Here is a 20,730-nt window from a genome sequence, read left to right on the forward strand (position 1 = left end):
AGGGGCTTTGGGGTGGTGGGCTTGCCTTCCATTCCTGCCCTTTCCCTCCCCACTATTCTCTTCTAGATCCTTCCATAACCCCACTCCCCTTTCTCTCACCCTTCTTATACCTCAAACCTTTCTATTTCCTCTTTTATTTTCTATTCTTGCAATTCCCTTGCACCTTTTCCAAATCCTCTTCTCTCCTGCAATACCATACAGGCAATCCACGTGCACAACACACACACACACACCCCCTTCACACCTGGGGTTGTCCAAACCTCATACCCACTCCCCTTCAAGCCTGTCCACTCTCCACCGCCCTGGATGCCCTGCAGTTGGTGGCGGTGGGATGCTCATGGATACTGGGAGGGTGAGGGGAGTGGAACCCGTGAGGAGGACCTGGGGGCCTCTCCCTGGACTGACATGAAGGGTAATCTGCCCTCTGCTCCTTCCTCACCCACGCTGAGCTCCTGCCGAAGGAGCAACACAACAGGAGAGGGGTCTGCTGAGCCTGGCGAGGGTCTGGGAGGGACCAGGAGGAAGGCATGTTCCCTGCTCGCTGTCCTGGCCCTGGGGGAGTGAGGGAGACAGACACCTGGGAGAGCTGTGGGGAAGGTGCTCACACCGTGCTCTCGGGAAGGAAGGAGGCCTGGCCCTGCTCACCACAGACTGGGTGCCTCGACCTCCTGAATCCCCAGAACACAACACCCCTGGGCTGGGGTGGCCTGGGGAGCCATTGTGCCCCTGCCTCCCGCCTACTCCATTTTAAGCTTTTTATTTCTTTCTTTTTTTTCCTTAAATTCTCGCTTCCTCTTCCTCCCTTTTCTCCCGCACTTCTCTTTCCCTTCACCTTCTGCCTGCTCCTTGACTGTTCGGCTCCCCCATCTCAGGTAAGGGGGACAGCGAGTGTGGTCAGTGGGGGACAGAGAATCCAGGGCGTCAGAAGTTTGGAGAGAATCAGGCACCCGGAGCCAGGGAGACAGCGAGACGACAGCTGGTCACCTCTCTCACCTTGTCTCAGGTCTAAACCCAAAAGGAACAAAAAGCCCGCGTTCCTCCCTAAGGTCTCCAGAGAGATGGACAAGTCTGTAGATACCATCCATCAGCAATACTAATATCGTGGTGTCATTAAGTATTCATGGCCATTCATTATGGCCTTTAATAGTTCATCATTAGCACTTCTACCACACTTAGGACAGTGTAGAAAGGGAATCAGTCTAGAGAGGATAAGAATGATGGCATATAAATGAAGGCTTATTCATATGCAAATTACCCAAAGTTGTGTGATGCCCATGCATCTCTCTTTCTCTCTTTTTTTTGAGGCAGAGTCTCACTGTGTCACCCAGGCTGGAGTGTGGTGGTGCAGTCTCAGCTCACTGCAACCTCCGCCTCCCAGGTTCAAGCGATTCTAGTGCCTCAGCCTCCCAAGTAACTGGGATGACAGCCATGCACTACCACGCCCAGCTAATTTTTATATTTTTAGTAGAGTCAGGGTTTTACCATGTTAGCCAGGCTGGTCTCGAACTCCTGGCCTCAAGTGATCCGCCTGCCTCAGCCTCCCAAAGTGCTGGAATTGCGGACATGAGCCACAGCGCCGAGCTCCATCTCTTGATCAATGTGTTGATTGCTTGGTGATGCCTGCCATGCTGCCCAGGAAACCCTGTCCACCTGGACCTCTGGGACTTTAGGACCCTGGCTGTCCAGGCCACATCCCCATCTGCCCTCATGGGGGACCCAGGGACATCCTGAGCCTGGCATCCAAGGCTCTACCTGGTCACTACCCACCTGCCCAGGATCACTGTCCCCTCCCCTGCCCACATCTGTCACACCAACCAAAAAGGGTGGCCACAGTTCTCACAAATGCACTGCATTTCCCCACTTCCAGGCCTTCTAGATGTCCTTTCTCTCTGCATATTCAACACCCTACTGTCCGGGCCATGCTCAAATGTCTCATTCTCCTCCCATTCCCTTGCCCAACCCAGCCTGAGCTCAGCCCCTCGGAGTTTCCAAAGCTCTCCAGATCCACATAGCTCCCCTCGGTCCTTTATCCTAGGATTGTGGATGTGGTCATGTTTCCATCCTGTTATTCTCTCCAGACTAGAGGCCAGGTGTTGCGATGCAGGGCTAGGCAGAGTCTGTGCTTAGGTACTGGGGAGACTAAAGAGAGAGAGACTGAGCTAGAGAGGCCACCCATCAGGTGAGAGCATGGCGCTGTGTGTGCTTTGTGCACAGGAGTGAGCAAGTGTGAGAGGAAGAGCAAGTGAAAGGCCCATCGGGGAGCAGACAGCAATGGAGGTGCAGGGCAGGGCTTTCTACAGCAACAGACATGTCCTAGAGCTGCACTGCCCAATACGGTAGCCGCTAACCACATGCAGCCGTTGAGCATGTGAGATGCAGTTAGTGTGACTGAGGAATGCAGTTTCCACTTCTACTGAATTGCAATTAATTTTACTAACTATATGTGGGATAAGGGTTACCACATGGGGCAGCAGAGCTGTAGGCAAAGGAGTGAATATGCCTCTTGTCACCTCTGTACAAATCTACATGCGGGTATGTGAGTGTGTGTGCACGCGCGTGGGCATATATGTGGACACACGCACTGTGGGTCAGGGCTGCAGCGGGGGCAGCCTTGTGTGGCAGTGCCCCATGGGCAGCTCTGAGCCTGCATCACGTGGTGTGGGGGCCGGTGTGTGGTTTCAGTGTGTACAGGACAGGAGGGGAGGGGGACAAAGGGGCCATTGTGCCACATTCCCAACTCAAACCCTCCTTTCCGCTGACATCACAGCTGCCCTAAATACAGCCACCCAGACCCACTCCCCGAGACCCTCACTATCTCCTGCAGGGTGTCACAGAGCCTGCTGCTCTGTCAGACTCACCTTTGTCTTCTCTGTGAGAAGGACCAGGCTTCTGATTTTTGGCTGATTTTTCAGTCAAGCCCAGATGGAAAATTCTAGAAAGAGAGGAGCCTTCATTTGGATTTTTAATTTCTGCTGCAATCTCAGAATCCTGGGTCCCTTTTGGGACCTGAGCCCCATCTCCTGGCAGGATTTTCTATCACCGGAATACGGTAGATTTTCCCTCCTTTTTTTTTTTTTTTTTTTTTTTTTTCCCCAGCACCTTAACTCTCAGCTTCCCAGACTTTCTCCAGTGACAGAGCTGGGTGGATGGAGGAGGAGAGGGGTTGCAAGAGAGCTTGCCGGCTGGGGTGAGGAGACTGTGTGTGGAGCAGGCGTGAGAGTGGGCTGCGTGGGAGAGAATGCGAGGCTGCCGTCAAGCCCCAGCGTCCACACGAGGAGGCCTGCGATGGCGTCTGAGGGAGCAAGGTGAGTGCCACCAAGGGGTCCCTGTCTCCTGGGGGTGCCTGGTGATGAGAATGTGTCTCACTCTCTGTGCCCACCTACCTGTGCACAAATAAATGCATCTGTGTTCACAGGGGCCTATACACGTGTATGTGTGTGGGTTGGGGTGGGGGGGCATCTGTGCGTGATGAGGGCAGCTTCCCCACACGTGTGGCAGTGAAAGCAACCCTGTGTGAACTGTGAGAACGCATGGACTGTGGCATTTGGGACATATGTGTACATGGGCGTGACAGAGGGCATAGGAGGGTCTGTCTGTGTGATACGGATGAATGGGGCAGGGGAGCAGAGAGGAGTGTGGGAAAAATTAGTGGGGGCTCAGTGTGGGAGGAGACCACTCTCCTGAAGTCCCCCAGCCAGTGGGAGCCCTGGTGCTGGGAAGGCTGTGTCTCCCCATCCCCTTCCCCTGTGTGCGCTCCAGAGGGTATCAAGTCAGGCTGAGGGCATGTCCACAGTCAGGGAGGTAAGATCCTGGAAGCAGGAGGGGTCTTGTCCAGGAGGGGGGCAGGCCCTCCCCATGCAGAGATTTCAACCCTTTGCAGAGGATGTGCAAGGCAAGGCCAGGAGGGAGGTGGTGAGTTTGGCACATGCTAATGCTGCAGAAAGTGGGATTTTCTCCGCAAAAGACAATGGGAGGAACTGGGAAGGGGGTACTGAATGAGAAGGGACAGAGAACCACGATGGGGACTAAAACATTTTAGAGAGTGAGGCCACATACATGTTCAAGTTCTGGATGAATTCACTGCTGTGGGGCAAACTCTGCCCGCATGCTAGGGCTTCGCTGCTGAGTGCACAGAGGCCTAGGAGAGCAGGTGTTCTGTAGAAAGCAGGGAAAGGGGCTGAGCTCTGGGTGTGAGTTAATCTGGGATGGAGATACAGGAAGAGCCATGAAACCAGCGCAGCCCAATAAAGATAGAACCCAAGGCGCAGATGTAATTTTTCATGCTCTAGCAGCCATTTAAAAAAAGATAAAAAGGGCCGGGGGCGGTGGCTCACACCTGTAATCCTAGCACTTTGGGAGTCCGAGGTGGGCGTATTGCCTGAGGTCAGGAGTTTGTGACCAGTCTGGCCAACATGGTGAAATCCCGTTTCTACTAAAAATACAAAAAAAAAAAAAAATTAACTGGGCCTGGCGGTGTGCACCTGTAGTCCCAGCTACTCGGGAGGCTGAGGCAGGGGAATTGCTTGAACCAGGGAGGTGGAGGTTGCAGTGAGCCAGGATAGTGCCACTGTACTCCAGCCTGGGCAATGGAGCACAACTCCATCTCAAAAAAAAAAAAAAAAAAAAAAAAGATAAAAAGGCTGGTGCTGTAGTGCATGTCCTAGCTACTGGGGAGGCTGAGGCAGGAGGATCCCTTGAGGCCAGGAGTTTGAGACCAGCCTGGGCAACATAGCGAGACCCTACCTCTACAAAACTTGTAAAAATTAGCCAGATGTGGTGGTGAGTGCCTGTAATCCTAGCTACTTGGTGGCCGAGGCAGGAAGATCACTTGAGTTTGAGGTAACAGTAAGCTATGATCATGCCACTGCACTCCAGCCTGGGCAACATAGTGAGACCTCATCTCAAAAGAATAAATAACTACAGGTAAAACTAATTTTAGCAATGTCTTTTATTTAATCTAATGTATCCCCAAATCCGATCATTTCACCGTTACATTGAAGTACATCTCAGTTTGGACTAGCCACATCTTAAGTGCTTAGTACCCACATGGCCTGAGGCTGCTGTACTCGATGGTGCAGCTCTAGGCAGCAGATCCGTACCAAAGATCATACAAATTTAGGCTTCCGCCCCCAATTCACAGGGAGAGATTGAACTTTTTACAAGGTACAGGTGGAAATGGAGTTCATTTAGCCTGGATCTTAGGGGCCAGGGAGACCCCAGGGACCTCTGGCCTTGGGGGATTGTGTGTGTGCTTGCATGCAATAATGTGTCCATCCTTGGGAGCTGCCAGAGTGTCCAGTTCCCACAAATTCTCACAACAGCCCCAAGGCGGTTATGATGATCATCTTATGAGTAAACTAACCCTCAGCTGGCTGAGCCAGCTGTTGTGTGGCAGGATCATGATTCCAGTCCTGCTCCCGGGCAGCATGCAGCAGGGGGCTGAGGCCGGCCCTAGGTGGTGCCTTAAGTAGCCAGGTCTGGCCGATAGAGAGGTGGTGAGGGAATGTCTGAGCGTCAGGCCACGTGTGGGTGCTGTGTTTAGAAGGAAGGTGGAGGCCACCCACTGGGCAACAGGGGCAATGCCATCATGGGACTGGAGAAGACAGGGGTGGAGCAGAGTGTGCAGCTGGGCCAAGTCTCCCGGTGGAGGTGGTGATGGGGGCGGCTGCACTTCTTTGTCCTGGGCTATGGGGGTTGGAGTGTGACTGCTGGGTGGAACTTGCGCGCCAGGGAGGGGCTATTGCCCAGTGGGGAGGCACTAAGTATGTCCGTGCCCTCCCGGCATGCTGCCGGGGGCCTCTGGACATGTGTGCCCAGGCAGGGCTCAGCGTCCTCTGCAGGCACGCCATCCTCCCAGCTACTTGTCTGGGCCACTTCCTCTCAGGCCGGCAGCCAGGCTCCCGTGTGCTCTTTGGAGCTGAGCAGGCAGAAAGACGCTGCCAAGACCCCAAGGCAAAGCCGGGAAGTGAGGAGCTGGCCTTGCACTCTCCTAGCCCTGGCCAGCACAGGAAGAGCACAGGAGACCCAAGAGCTGCCTGGCTGCAGGGGGCGAGCCCAGAGATGAGGGGTGGGCAGCCTCCTCCTCAAGGGAGCAGGGATCAAGGAGGAGCCACCCCAGACAGCAGGCTGGCTGCTGGAGCCTCCGGTCTGCCCAATTCCTGGTTTCCTTCAGGAGAAAGAAAGAAATAGCCGATGAGAAGCCAGAGGCACCCGCTAGTCAAAGAACCCATTTGGTTATGGTGTGGGCACCTAAAGAGCTAGTCATTCAACAGGCAATTATTAAGCACGTACACTGCACCTCAGCCTGCCTCAGCAGATGCTCACGAAACCAATGTTTGATGAGTTGATTGACTAACTAATGGGTACAGGGAGGCTCAGGAGATAATGGAAGAACCTTTAGCCATGGCCTTGCTCACTCCCTGTGACCTGAGAAGGGGAGCGACCTCCTTAAGAACACTGAGCACAGGCACGGTAGCTCACGGCGGTCATCCCAGCTACTCAGGAGGCTGAGGCAAGAGGATCGCTTGAGGCCAGGAGTTCAGGGCCAGCGTGGACAATGTAGTGAGACCCTGGCTCTAAAAGAAATAAAGAACGCTGAGCAAACCCAGACACATGGCGTCCCTTCATGCCTTCCTTCAGAACATCCTTCCTGAGCACTCACTGTGTGCAGGCACTGCACCTGCTGCAGACTGAAAGAATCGTATGTTCTAGTGCGGAAGAGGACTCAGAATACGTGAGCCCAGACAGCGCAAATCCTCTCAGAGAGCAGGAAGGCCTCGCAGGGCAGGCAGTGGGACCACAGAGGGCACAGGGAAGGCCTCTCTGAGGAGGTGCCCTTTGGGCAAAGACAGAACCTGCATTGAGGGGCTAGTTGTGTGGATGTGGGACCCAGGGCCTCCCAGCAGAGGAAAAGGAGAAGGAGGCTGGAGTGGCGATGCCAGCCCTTGTCTGTGTTCTCTCAGAGTTGCCACTAGGGGAGGGCCTTGACAGCTGTCCCTCTTTTAGCCGGGCCCCTCTCAGGCTGAGTCCCTGGCCTGTCCTCACGTGGGAGTGGGAGTGTATGAGCCTGGATGTGGCCAGATGGCAGTGATCAGGGCCCAATTTGGTTGTGTCTACCTGGGAAAAACAGGCTCAGGCCTCCTTATGGCCAGCTGAGCTCTTCCGAGCTCATGCGGGGTCAAGCTGTGCTAGCACCACTCAGCCCAACAAGGGTCCCAGGCTGTGCTGTGTCCTCTGCACCCCTGCCCATCTCTGGAGGAGCTCAGCAAAGCGGGGAGTCCTTGAGCCTAGGGCATTCTGGGACCCGCATTCCAACCTCCCTCTTTCCATATCTTTTTTTTTTTTTTTTTTTTGAGACAGAGTTTTGCTCTATCGCCCAGGCTGGAGTGCAGTGGTGTGATCTTGGCTCACTGCAACTCCACCTCCGGGATTCAAGCGATTCTCCTGCCTCAGCCTCCTGAGTAGCTGGGATTACAGGTACGTACCACCATGCCTGGCTAATTTTTGTATTTTTAGTAGAGATGGGGTTTCACTATGTTGGCCAGGCTGGTCTCGAACTCCTGACCTCAAGTGATCTGCCTGTTTCGGCCTCCCAAAGTGCTGGGATTACAGGCATGAGCCACCACGCCCGGCCTCGCTCTCCATATCTAGATTGGCTTCTCTCCAAGCACAACAGACAGAGGGACTCTCCCTCCAGGGAATCTTGAGGTGCCAAAGAAATCTACAGGTAAGGGCCTGGATTTCCTGCTTCTAGAACCCCTCAACTCTGTAGAAGGCAGGGTGGAGGCAGAAGTGCCAGGGTCAAATTCAAGCTTTGCCACTTGCTTGTTCTGTAACCTTGGGTAAGTCACTGACTCTCCCTTGATCTCTGTTTCCTTGTCTATGAAATGGGGATAATGATCCAGGCATCCCTCACTACCAGGTTCGTGGGAGGGCTGCAGATAGCAGGTCCTTCCCTCTTTCTTCCAGATAATTTGAGAAACAGCAAAATGCCAAGAGTCCAAAGGGCAGGCTGGCAGGCACTGGCCGCCTGTGGGGCCTCCCAGAAAGCACAAAGGGAAACAGAGCCAGTGAGGACAGGGGAGGCTGCCAGCAGCAATAGGTGAGCAGAGCACCAGGTATTTATTCTGAATGTCCTTACTCCACACACTCTCATCCCGCCCCACCCCCTCTCTCTGCTTGTTTAGAGCCTGAGTTCCAGGCGGGCCAGGAGCTGGAATCAGCAGGTGGAATGTGCCGCTCGTGGTGTGGACAGAGAAGGGAGGATGAAGTCAGGGCTGGACCTGGAACCACTATGAGAAGAGAGAGTGGAGGGCTTAGAGGGTCAGATGCTAGTTCTCCTGACTTCCCCACCCTGACCCTCCAACCGTGAGTGCTTGGCATTGGGGTCATAGCCCTGGCACTGGTGAGGACCCCCAGCAGCAGCCTCAGAGGGGCAGACAAGTCTATGTGTCTCTTCCCCTGACCTCTCCCAGACCCCACCATTTGCCCCAGCCTTGAGATAAAGGCCATCTTGTTCCCAGAAATAAGGCTGGCATCACCCACCAGACCCACCTGGCTGGGCCCTCAGTGCTGGTCCAGAATGAGGGGCACCTGGGCGCTGTCCACGCGGAGAGGCAGCCGCTCACCCGTGCGCACATTGAACATGGGCAGGGTGGAGAGTGGCCGGGGCACCTCGCGGCTGGCCGCCATCTGCCGCAGCTCCTCTGTGTTCCCGTGGATGGTGCAGTGGTGGACCATCTGGATGCTGGAGGCACAGGTGGGGAGTCATCAGCTCTGGGAGTCAGCTGCTCTGGAGTACAGGCTGGCCCTGCCTCTGAGCCACCCTGCAGTCCTCCCCACCACTTACGTGGGGAGAGACTCAAACACATGATGCAGGGGCAGAAAACAAACAGAAAGCTCTATGGGGCCAGGCGTGGAGACTCATGCCTGTAATCCCAGCACTTTGGGAGGCCAAGGCAAGCAGATCACTTGAGGTCAGGAGTTCGAGACCAGTCTGGCCAACATGGTGAAACCCTGTTTCTACAAAAAATAAAAATAAAAATTAGCCAGGTGTGGTGGTGGGCACCTGTAATCCCAGCTACTCAGGAGGCTGAGTCAGGAGATTCACTTGAACCTGGGAGGCGGAGGTTGCAGTGAGCTGAGATCGCAAGAGACTCCATCTCAAAAAAAAAAAAAAAAGAAAAAAAAAAGAAAGCTCTATGGTGCCTGCTCAGTGCCCAGTGGTCAAGACATGGGCTGTGGGTGTAGACAGCCTGGGTTCAAGGCTGTGTGTCTTGGGCAAGTTGCTTAACCACTCTATGCCTTAGTTTGCTCAAGTGCCAAATGGAGATAATAACACCTACCACCAGGCCAGGCACGGTGGCTCATACCGGCAATCCCAGCACTTTGGGAGGCCAAAGCGGGTGGATCACTTGAGGCCAAGAGTTCAAGGCCAGCCTGACCAACGTGGTGAAATCCCATCTCTATTTAAAAAAAAAAAAAAAAACAAAAAAAAAACCCTACCTTCTAGGACTGCTGTTAAGATTAAAAGAGAAAATGCGGCTTAACGTTTAGAACAGTGCCCACCACGTGGTAAGTGCTCATAAGATACAGAGACATGAATAGACATCCACAGGGGCCATATTCTTCCAGAAGCCGGTGTTTGCTGAGCTTTATATTATGTTTTTATATTATTTATTTATTTATTTTTAAGAGATGGGGTCTCACTTTGTCACCAACTTCAGTGCAGTGGCACAATCATAGCTCACTGCAGCCTCTACCTCCTGGGCTCAAGCGATACTCCTGCCTCAGCCTCCTGAGTAACTGGGACTATAAGTGCAAGCCACCATGATCGGCTAATTTTTAAAATTTTTTTTGTAGAGACAGGCGTCTTACTATGTTGTTCAGGCTGGTCTTGAACTCCTGGCCTCAAGGGACCCTCCTGCCTCTGCCTCCCAAAGTGCTGGGATTACAGGCATGAGCCACTGCACCTAGCCAAGAATTGGTTTTCTTAGAGGAGCTGGGGCCCCAGGCAGGGCTGAAGCGACCCCACTTGCCACTTGGTTACTGGTGAGATGAGGGAGGAGAAGTGATCCCCAACCATGTTCAGGTCCCAATTAGTGGACACAGACTCCGGTTAGAGCCTGACAGTTTAGACTACAGAAAAGACCTAGCTTCACGCTGAATGGGCCATGCTCCTCCTGCGGGGAGTGGGACCAAGTCCTGTCTGGCCAGCAGGAAGAGGTGGAGTCACCATCTAAGGCCAGGGGAGGGTCAAGATGAGCTCTTGAGTCTGGAATTTGGTGAGCTGAGTTGTCCGAAACACAATTTTCTATTCCCAGGCAAAGGGAGACTGAGGGGAAAGAAAGCAACCAGTGTGTGGCTGCTGAGATGGAGACAGCTGGGCAGGTGAGGCCCTGGCAGAGGAAGGCCTCAGTCAGTGGGCCCCCTCCTTATTCCCAGCCCCACATCTGGGCCTCATTACTCTGGCAACACACAGGTGGAAAAATGTGCTGGGGATGTTTTTCTAGAGCAAGAGCAGAGGCCAGACCCCGCAGTGGCTTCCCCACAGTCCTTCCACATCAGCACTTGGGCAGACAGACAAACAGCAGGCACACGCACAGACACACACACACGTGGCCCAGGTCTCACCCACACCCACTCCACCACCAACACACAGTCCCTAAAGCACTGCCTCTGGCACAGAAATCCCCAGGAGAGGGTTGTGGGGCCTGGAGGACTCTGTGACCACTGAAATCTGATCTAGGTGAAAAGCAGGCAGCAGAATCATAACTTGTGGATAATCTGAAAAGTGGCAGACATTGAACAAGTGAAAAATTGGATTTTGTAGAAATACATCAACACGAAATCCAAACCAGCCAAGGCTAATGTTGCACATGGTAAAATGGTTATTGATTTCAAATTGACTGAGGCAGCAGATTTTTCTGGCAACATCAGAGCTACAGAGTTGACCCAGGGAAGGCTGGACGTGGAGGAAATACTGGTCACTAGAGAATATCCCCAGTGGCAGTAGATGTTAGTGATTAAATTTGGCGCAGTCCAAAAAAATTGAGGAATAAAATCTTCCTAGTGAAATGTACATGAAAAGTCACTGATCCCCATGGGGAAAAATTCTATAAAATTGAAAACAGAAAATAAAAACAAAGCCTTTTAACTGCTTTGTATAGAAAGTTGCTTGAGGAATGTAATCAAGGAATTACATCTCTGTTCACTCTGGAAAATATATTCCCCATAAAAATTCATAAATGTTGGTATAACCCTGATGCCTGCAAAGCTTGTATTCTTCAACCCAGTGGCTCAAAAACCCAGTGGGTCAAGACAGTGGGGTCAAAATGGTGAGTTTAAAACTGGGGGCCAGGCCAGGTGCAGTAGCTTTAGTCCCAGCTACTCAGGAAGCTGAGATGGGAGGATCGCTTGAGCCCAGGAAGTCTGAGGTTGCAGTGAGCTATGATTATGCCACTGTGCTCCAGCTTGGGTGACAGAGTGAGACCCTCTCTCTAAAAATTTTTTAAAAAATAAAAGAAGCCCAGGCACGTGCACACACACACATGCATATGTGCACGCACCGTTCAGGCCCACTGTCTGGCCCACAAGCGCAGCCCTCCTCCCCAGGACACCTGGCATGTTACATGCCTCCACCATCGGGCATCTCTGGTCCACCCCTCCCTGGAGGAAACAATGGGGCTACTGTGACCCACACAGAATTCTGGTAGCCTCTGAGGTCACCACAGAGATAACCTCACCACCCCCTGCACCAAGAGCACAAGTCTGTGGAGGCCAGCCGTGGGTGACCGTCCTTGATCCTCTCTCTGGCCACCCAGGGAAAGGTGAGGGCCAGAGCCCAAGAGGAAGCCTCAGAGAGGACCAGGAACCAGGACACACCTCAGCCATCCTGCGAGAGGCAGCCCAGTGGAGACTTCCAGCCGCCCTGGAGGTCCTTGCACCCAAGACACTTCACCTACCCCAGGGAGAGAAGCAGAAAGGCACTTCACCACTGTCCCGTCAGTGCCATTGAACTCAAATACTGCCATGGGTGGAGGCCAGCAGGGCAGCATGTCTCTAGCAAGACAGCGACTGGGCAACGCACCTGTGCCAAAGCCTGCCAGAAGCCCAGCACGTCCAAGGTGATCCTGAGGGCTGTGGCAGACAAGGGGACCTGCAAGTATGTGTCCCTGGCCACCCTGAAGAAGGCTGCTTCCACCACGGGCTACAACATGGCCCGAAATGCCTATCACTTCAAGCGTGTGCTCAAGGGGCTGGTGGACAAGGGCATGCTCAGCAGGTGACCGGCAGGGGGGCCTCAGGCTCCTTCACCCTGGGCAAGAAGCAGGCCTCCAAGTCCAAGCTCAAGGTCAAGAGACAACGGCAGCAGAGGTGGCACTCTGGGCAGCGCCCCTTTGGACAGCACAGGTCACTACTGGGCTCCAAACAGGGGCACAAGCAGCTTATCAAGGGGGTTCGAAGGGTGGCCAAGTGCCACTGCAATTAATGAGGCAGGCCAGGCAAGTAGTCAGGGGTGCCAAGCCCGCCATTGGCTCAGTGCAGTGGGAATAAAAGGAACCTAACTTATTTCACATCTGCCTCCTGGAATCTGGGGTTCAGGGGATTGGGAGAGGAAGAGGGCTGGGGGCACATAGGAGGGGTAAAGTCATGAGTTGGGGAAACCAGGCCAAAATAAGAGAGGAAGGATTTGGAAAGGGCTGGCAGAATTGGAAGCACTCATAGACACCAGCTAGTCCAACCTCGTGATGTTGCAGGCGGAGCATCTGAAGCCAGAAAGAAGGGTGACGGAGTAATTGTGGGGCAGAGCCCGGCCTGGACCGCAGGTGTCTGACTCATACTGATACTGGGAGTCTCTTAAGTTGCTTCTCAAGCCCTTTCCCCCATAGTGGCAGCAGGTCCCATTCCCCTGTGTCGCAACAGGCTCTTCTTTTTTGGGGGAAAGAGTCTCACTCTGTCGCCCAGGCTGGAGTGCTGTGGCACGATTACGGCTCACTGCAGCCTCGATCTCCCAGGCTCAAGCGGTTCTCCTATCTCAGCCTCCCAAGTAGCTGGGACCACAGGCATGCTCCACCAGGCCTGGCTAATTAAAAAAACTTTTTTTGTTGTTGAGATGAGTTCTCTGTGTTGCCCAGGCTGGCCTCAAACTCCCAGGCTCAACCAATCCTCCCACCTCAGCCTCCCAAAGTGCTGGGATTACAGGCATGAGCCACCACACCCGGCTCACTAGAGACTCTTCTATGGACACCAGCAAATAAGAAGGCAGAGTCAGGAAAGATCAGGCCCAGCATCCAGCCAGCCCGGAGCTGGGGCTCAGAGGTCAAGGGAAGGGGTGAGCATCACCCCAGAGTGGTTTATTCTGTCTCTGCTGTTCATGGCATAGTTTGGCGGGGGGGGTCCAACAACGGTCTGGGTGGGCTCCCATCCCACCCCCAGCTTTCCTTTACTCACTCGGAGGTAGCCAGGTCTCTCTTCAGCCTGTGGAAAAGTGAAGGAGAGGGTTAGCCCAGCTCTAGGCTTCACCCCAAGGTGCCCCAGGGCTCCAATGTGTGTGGAGGTCTGCGTGTGATTATCCACAATGCCCTCCTGTGCCAGGCCAGGCATATCTCCAGCCCCAAGTTGCCTAGAAAGGGGCCCAACACGCCTTTTGTGCCTGAGAACCCCATTCCCAGGGTGTCTGGGTCCCACACAGCACAAGTGCCATTGTGAGTCCCATGGGTGTGAGCTCCAGCAGGTGTTCCCCCACCCTTCATGCCCACACTCACCTTCCCTCCCGCCGGCAGCACATGACGTAGGCCAGCAGCAAGGTGAGAAGCAGGGCCACCAGCAGGGGCACCAGGAGGGTGACCAGAGCATCCACCAAGAAGTCACGGTCTGGGGCTTCAGTGGGTGGGCAGAAGAACGGGTCATGCTCCAGGATCCCATCGCCTGGGGTGGGCACCTCATCTGCAGGCTCCGGCACTGACTTATCCACCTGCACAGAGAGCTCAGGGCTGACGCAGGAAGTAGCTGGCTGGACACAGAGGTCCCCAGGAACAGGGCAGGGGCCAGGACTAGGAGGCAGGAGACAAAGTCCAGCAGAGGCGGGACAGTGCACTGGTTAGCACACAGCGCTACGGTCTGACCGCCTGGTTTGAATCCAGACTCAGACAAGTGCTTAGCTACGATGATTATGTGCCTCTGTTTCATCACCTGTAACGTCAGAAGGATAATAGTAGCACCTGTCTCCTGGAGTGGTGGTGAGCATAAAATATGTTGATGGGACAGTGCCAAGCACATAGCAAGCGCTCAAGAATGTTGTCAATTACCAGTAGCTGGCTGTGGACCCTGAATGAGTCCCTGCTCTGTTGGTCAATTCACAGGAACAGTGTATACCAGCGGTGGGATCCTGTGAACCTCAGCTCAGTGTCCAAAGAGCTGTTGTGAGCATCTTTGGTTTACAGTGTGAAGAGCTATCAGATCCTTGTTGTAAGTGGGTTTGCTAGGTGGCACCTTAGAGAAAAGCAGACAGAGCTGTCACGCAGAGGCCCTTGGTAGGGAAAGGGTTTGGGAACTGGACTATGATATAGCTGTTGGCCTGGGCAGATCTGGGGCGCGGGAGCTGGCGACCCCACGTGTGGATTGCGGACTCTGTCGCCCTCTTGTGGGGGAAAGGTAGAACTTCAGGGTGTGTGTGTGTGTGTGTGTGTGTGTGTGTGTGTGTGTGTGTGTGTGTGTGTGTATCCTCAGACTAAGCCTGTGGGCAATACTGAGAACATCAGAGAAAGAAATGGGGACTGGAGCAATTAGAGAGACGGAGGTAGGAAGCAGCATGGGAGGGAAGGGGGACTGGGATGGGGGCCATGCCCCACCCCACCCCTGGACCCAGGGTCCCTCCTCACCAGGGTCACATTGCACCAGTCAACGCGGAAGTGGGGTGCCAAGGTGTCGTAGCAAGACAGAAGTGGAGGCTGGCCCTGGGCACAGCGGGCGTAGCTATCGGGTGATGCCACCATCTTCAGGCAAGTGGAGAAAGGTGAGGCAGAACCCACCTTAATGTACACCCTGGGACCAGATAGAAGTCACTGTCAGCAGAGTGGGGGCAGGGGGCACCAGGCACCACTCTGCCAGGGGTTGTTGAAACTGTCCTGATTGTAGGCTATGACCTGGGGATGGGATGAGGGAGACGCCTAGGAGGGAGGATTAAGGGAGGAACATGGCACAGCTGGGGTCTGGCAGGAGTCACAGTCCTCCCAGAGATCTGAGGTCACGGTGAGAGTACACACAGCACCCCATTCTTCTAGGGGGCCTTACCCTCCCCACTAAGGAATGTCTTTTAATGGATGTATCTGGTATGTGCTCATGAGGCACCAGGAAGTACAGAGTTCAGGGTAACTAGGGTCGAGGCTCTGGAAGGACAAGGAGATGCGGGTGTAGCCAGAGGAGAGTGGAGAGTGGTGTGAAGCTGGGAGGTGGAGATGTGCATGGTAAAGCCCCACCTGGAAATTAGGGAGACCCTTGTTCTAGGCCTGCCACAAGCTGCATCCTCCTCTTTCAGGAAGTCCTCTAGGGTTGCACGCCTACCCTTCTTTTTGGCCCTCAATGGGAAGGGGGACACGGCCCCCACGGTCCAAGGCAGAAGTGATGTTGAGTAGCTGAAGCTCTCCGGGCTCCCAGAGTCCTCCCAAGGCTGAGAGGAAGCGGCTGGCAGGTGTTGAGGGCAGCACCTCCTCCACATCATGGCTGCGCACCAGGAACTCGGCTTGGTATGGCAGCAGGGGGCCTGGGAAGGCCAGGTGGACACCTCAGGCTGCACCCAGCCCCACCTCTGCCCCGCAAAGCCTCCCCGAAGCTCCACCCCACATCCCTGCACACCCCTTCAGGCCCCTCAATGCCCCATCCACCACAGACCCCAATGAGCCAAGGCCCCATAGTCTCTGCAACACAGTGGGTAACAGAACTCCAGAGCCTGGAATCCCAGCCCAGCACCCATTCCCTAAGAGCCTTGTCCCCACTTTCCAGGATGCCCTGCTCCATGCCTCTCCAAGCCTCTTCTGTCCACAGCCCCCTTCCCTTCCGGGAGAGATTCCCCAAGACTGGCATTGGTGGGGAAGGGATGGGCCACAGCTAGAGGTACCTTCCGGGTCCCCAATCTCCAGCACCAGCCTCTGTTGAGTGGTATCAAAGCTGTCCCGATTGTAGGCTGTGACCTGGGGGATGGGAAAGACATCTGAGAGGTGGGTTAGGGGAGAAACGTGGCACAGCTGGAGCCTGGCAGGAGAGGACTCAGATACCAAATTAGAGATATGTAAATTACATGTAAATGACTGTGAATGAACACCCAATCCCGACCCGTAGGGCTGCTCCTAGGAGGCCACTCCGGCCCACCCCTGTGATTTTCTCAGAGTCCCTGACGGCACCTCAATGACCTGGCGCCCACGATCTTCTGGGGTGGCAGAGCCGTAGAGGAAGCCAGGGTGTTGGGGGCTGCGCTGGGTGTAGCGGAGCCACCGGGGCAGGTCTGGGTGTCCCTGGAGGTGGGCGTGGTAGGTGATGTGGACAGCGGGTGGGACAGCTGGTGGAAGCAAGGAGAGGGGCTTAGAGTCACAGCAGGAGCCCTGCGGGGTACACCCCAGCCCACCCGCCTGGGTGCCTGTCAGGCCGCTCACCGACATGCTCAGGAAGGCTCAGAAACATCTCATGGTCCAAGGTGTGCACAAAGACACGGCCCACAAGTGGGTGTAGCGTGGTCTGCTGGGCCTCGGTGTCCCCCAGCCCTGCCAGGAGAACTGTGGGGACCCCACAAGTCCCAAACACACAGACCAGCCTCAGTCCTGGGCAGGGGATAAGCTCCCTTCCCCACCAAGTCCTTGGAGCCCCTAAGGCATCAAGAGAAGCGCTTCCTTTGCTGCCTCCCAGGAAGGGATTGGAGTGGGGGTGGGGGAGCAGGCCCTGCTGGGCTAGACATTTTAATCTTCTGGGTTTCGGGATTCTCGGGAGAGCCTCTCCCGCAACCTTTCCATTCCTTGTTTTAGGACCCTATTAATGGTGCAGTGAGCAGGGACTGATGTTTGACTGGGAAGAGTGTGTGTGAGGGTGTGTGTGTGTGTGAGGGTGTGTGTGTGTGTGAGGGGATGTGGGTGTGTGTGCGTGAGGGTGTGTGTGAGGGTCTGTGAGGATGTGTGTGAAGGTGTGGGTGTGTGTGAGGGTGTGTGTGCACGTGAGAGTGTGTGTGAGAGGGTGTGTGAGGGTGTGTGTGTGTGAGGGTGTGTGAGGGTGTGTGAGAGGGTGTTTGAGGGTGTGTGTGTGTGAGGGTGTGTGTGTGAGGGTGTGTGTGAGAGAGTGTGTGATGGTGTGTGTGTGTGTGTGTGAGGGTGTGTATGTGTGAAAGGCATACATGGGAAAAGAATTCCATGCTAAATGTCCAAGAATCTAGAGGAGAGGAAGAGGGGCCAGGAACCTACAGAGGAGGAAGGGTAGCCATCTGGGCCTGGAGACCCCACCTTCCTCCCCTAAAATATAGGTTAGAAGAAGGGCTGCCCTAGAGGCCAGCAGGAGCTGAGCAAAAGGAATCCTAAGCCCAGGAGAGGAGCAGAGGACCTGGCCGCCAGCTCCACCCTCCCTCCCAGGGCCAAATTTAGCCTGGGCTTAGAAGCTGCGGCCTAGCCAGCTCATTAAAGGGCCCACAACCCTTTGGGCCTGTGCTGTCAGACCCACCTCGGCCCTAGGACACCTCCAGCCCTCAGAGCTCCCAGCCCCCTCATCCCAGAGCCCAGCTCCCAGCCCCATTCCCTGGATCCCCAGCCGGCCATGGCATTAACACCCCAAAGCCCTTCTGGCACCTGCCTCACCCAACCCAGATCCCTCTTCTGCGGGCCCTCCACACCTCCATCTTACCACCCCTAAATCCCACCCCCTCATCCCGGGCCTCCCCACTGAACAAGGCACCAACTTGCCCAAGAGGAGAGGAGTCCAGAAGAGCGTCGCAGCCATGGCTGCCCAGCCTGGCCCGCCCCGTGAGTGACAGAGACAGGGGGCAGGGAGGAGAGGAGGGAAGGAGGGAGGTGGCTCGGGGCAGCTGGGTCCCAGCGTCAGCCTCCCCTCCCCGCCTGGAGCATGCACCGAATCTGGGATAGACACCCTCCTCACACTCATTGTCACTCCAACCATCCCCTCCAGTGGCCACAGTGTTTTTTAAACCACCAACCTGGCCACCTCCATCCTCCCTTAAAACTCTAATGGTTCTCATGGCCCCTGAGTTCCCAGCTCATCCCCAGTTGGTGGCTTTCTGGCCCGTCCTGAACCTGGTCAGCTGGTCTAGAAATCCCATCCTCTGCCCCTACCCTTCCAACCCCAGGCCCCTGCTCAGCCATTCCTGCCTAGCTTGGCAGACTCTCTCAAGTCTCCACGCCGTCACCCAGGCTTTTCCCTCTGCCTGCAGTTCCCTTCCCACCTTCATTCAAGCAGCAACCTTCCAGTCACCTTTCCAGACTCTGCACAGATGTCCTCTCCTCTCTGAAGCCTTTCTGACCTCCCTTCTTCTGCTAGGCCAAGCTGGATGTCCCCTTAGCCCCTGCGTGCTTTCCTGGGCACAACCCAACCACACAGACTGCTCCAAGCTCCTCGAAGACTAGGATCTTGTCACATTTGTATCCTTTGGCCTGGCACAGGGCCTGGCAACTAGTAGGCGTAGCCGGCTGGTGGCAGCTTCCTTAACAGCAAATGTAGGTGCCATCCACCCAGCCTTTATCCCCAGTCCAAGCACTTCGGTGTGGAGGTCTAGCAAGCCCTGGACAGGATCAGCCAGGTAGAGACAGGTGAGCGGAGGAGGCGCCCTCTCTGGCCCATGGAGTCAGGGCTCGGCGCCCAGACTCGGAGGTCTGGAGGTGGGCACGAGTCCCCCCTTGGCCACTTGCTGGGGATGCGGCCTTGAGTGCACCATGTGCCCTCTAGCCCATTTCCACAACTATAAACTGGCAAGAATAGTGCTTGCCTCTTGGCATCATTATGAGGACTCCACAAAGTAATGAATGCAGCGCATATTTACCGAACACCTGCTATGTATCAGACATTGAAATTGCAGAGATAAGCAAACCTCTGCCCATGTGGAGGTCACCTGCCAGTGTGTAATACCAGTTAGCCCTGCCAGCTACTGTGCTGAGAGTCTTACATATATCTACCTATATTACCTCATTCCATCTCCTCAGCAGTTCCATGAGGCAGGTATTATTACTGTGCCCATTTAACAGATGATAAAACTGAGGCACAGGGGTGTATACCTTTCCCAAGGCCACATTGCTGATGAGTAGAATGCATGCAGACGGCTTAGCCCAGTGCCTGACTCAGTTGATGACTGAGCTGCCAATGTACTTGCCCAGCCCTGCTTCCCCTTCCTTCTTGCCTCTGCCAAAGGATCTCAGTCCAGGGGCGATGGGGCGGGGTGTCCTTTCCCCAGGTCTCTCACTTAGGGCAGGCACAGGGGCAGTCTCCCCAGGTACCCTGAGAAGGGGGCGGGGACCTATGGCTGCCGGGGTTCCCAAGTCCTTGGTGCCTGTGTGACCTCTCCTCCAGGGCCTCAGGAGGACAACAAAATACTCCAGGCGAGGATCGCTTGGGTCCAGCCTAAGGGCGCAGGTGTTGGCCTGCAGATGGGGTGACTGGTAGGCAGGTTACTCAGTACTTGTCCCTTCCTCTCTCTCTCTCCACCTGACTGACCCGCTCATCCCTGGAGAGCCACCAAATTCCAGAGTCAGCGTCCCCTCAGGCAAGGCAGTACTTGTCCCAGCATCACCTGGCCATCTGTCTTCTCAGAGACAGAGGGAGGGAGGAAGAAAGGTTCTGGAGGCAGAGGAGGAGTCTGAGGGTTCTGGGGGAGCAGGCAGAAGCGCCAACTCCCTGGGCACCTGCCCAGCCTCACCCCTGAGCTTCTCCATGTGATTCCCCACCCCCTGCTGTCCCCCTGGCTATTTTTGGAGCCACCCACTCAGCTGTCTTAAGGTAGCAGTGCCTGGCCCCAGTGTCACCAGGCCCACAGAAGCCAGCCTTCCTTAATGAAGAGCTGCAGCCACTTCCCCATCAGATCCTCCCTGCCCAATTCAAGGGAGCCAGGGACTGTCCCACAAGCCAGAAAGTCCCCAGATACCCTTCTCAGGCCCCTCAGCCATCAGAGGACCTTCCCACTCAGAGCTGTCTGGATTGCAACCTGCTGCTTGTAACACACGGCACCTTCTGTCTGTTGGGCCTAGGGGTGGGAAGGGAGGTCACAGGGTCTTTCAACTTCTTAGTTTGAAAAATTTGCAGCATACTATAATAAGCCCCCATGTATCTGTCACCCGGCTTCAACAATTATCAACTCATGGCCAATCTAGTTTCATCTATACCCCTCCTGATTAATTTCATCCATCATTACATCATTATTTCAGTGTATATCTTTAAATGATAATGACTCTTTTTAACATAATCACATAACATGTTCAGTTATTAACATCATCAATAAAATTCCTTAATATCAAACTTCTAGTGTTCAAATTACCAATTTCTCATAAATATATATATTTTTACAGTGTATTTGTTTGAATCAGGATACAAAGAAGATACACACATTGCAACTGATTGATGATTTATAGGGCTTTTTTTTTTTTTTTTGAGACACAGTCTCGCTCTGTCACCCAGTTGGAGTGCAGTGGCATGATCTCAGCTCACTGCCACCTCCGCCTCCCAGGTTCAAGCAATTCTGCCTCAGCCTACAGG

General features: G+C 54.6%; 2 protein-coding genes across 5 annotated transcripts; one reads left to right on the forward strand and one right to left on the reverse strand.

Annotated features, from left to right (window-relative positions):
* Window positions 1-99: 99 nt before the first annotated feature.
* Window positions 100-18,015, reverse strand: SGCA (sarcoglycan alpha). 4 transcript variants are annotated; one of them, XR_009215262.1, is made up of 12 exons: window positions 17,937-18,015; window positions 16,650-16,769; window positions 16,401-16,555; window positions 16,118-16,190; window positions 15,565-15,763; window positions 14,883-15,045; window positions 13,767-13,975; window positions 13,453-13,479; window positions 8,554-8,746; window positions 4,337-4,432; window positions 2,859-2,932; window positions 100-1,005 (listed from the first exon to the last, which is right to left on the reverse strand). XR_009215262.1 is itself a non-coding variant. In XM_032163274.2 (10 exons), exons 1-9 carry the CDS (start codon window positions 17,971-17,973, stop codon window positions 8,566-8,568), a joined length of 1,164 nt encoding a protein of 387 aa, XP_032019165.2. In that variant the 5' UTR covers window positions 17,974-18,015; the 3' UTR covers window positions 4,952-6,166; window positions 8,554-8,565. The 4 variants fall into 4 exon arrangements, 2 of the variants coding, with proteins under 2 accessions (XP_032019165.2, XP_032019163.2); XR_004249726.2 differs by lacking the exon at window positions 4,337-4,432; XM_032163274.2 differs by lacking the exons at window positions 100-1,005; window positions 2,859-2,932; window positions 4,337-4,432 and adding an exon at window positions 4,952-6,166.
* LOC116474652 (putative spermatid-specific linker histone H1-like protein) lies at window positions 11,508-12,575 on the forward strand. The gene is given in 4 exon segments (XM_032163275.2): window positions 11,508-11,828; window positions 11,975-11,998; window positions 12,001-12,269; window positions 12,272-12,575. Coding segments are annotated over 4 exon segments (717 nt in total). The 5' UTR covers window positions 11,508-11,623; the 3' UTR covers window positions 12,491-12,575.
* Window positions 18,016-20,730: the final 2,715 nt, after the last annotated feature.

Source organism: Hylobates moloch, unplaced genomic scaffold (genome assembly GCF_009828535.3).
Source record: "Hylobates moloch isolate HMO894 unplaced genomic scaffold, HMol_V3 SCAFFOLD_10, whole genome shotgun sequence".
Taxonomy (NCBI): Eukaryota; Metazoa; Chordata; class Mammalia; order Primates; family Hylobatidae; genus Hylobates; species Hylobates moloch.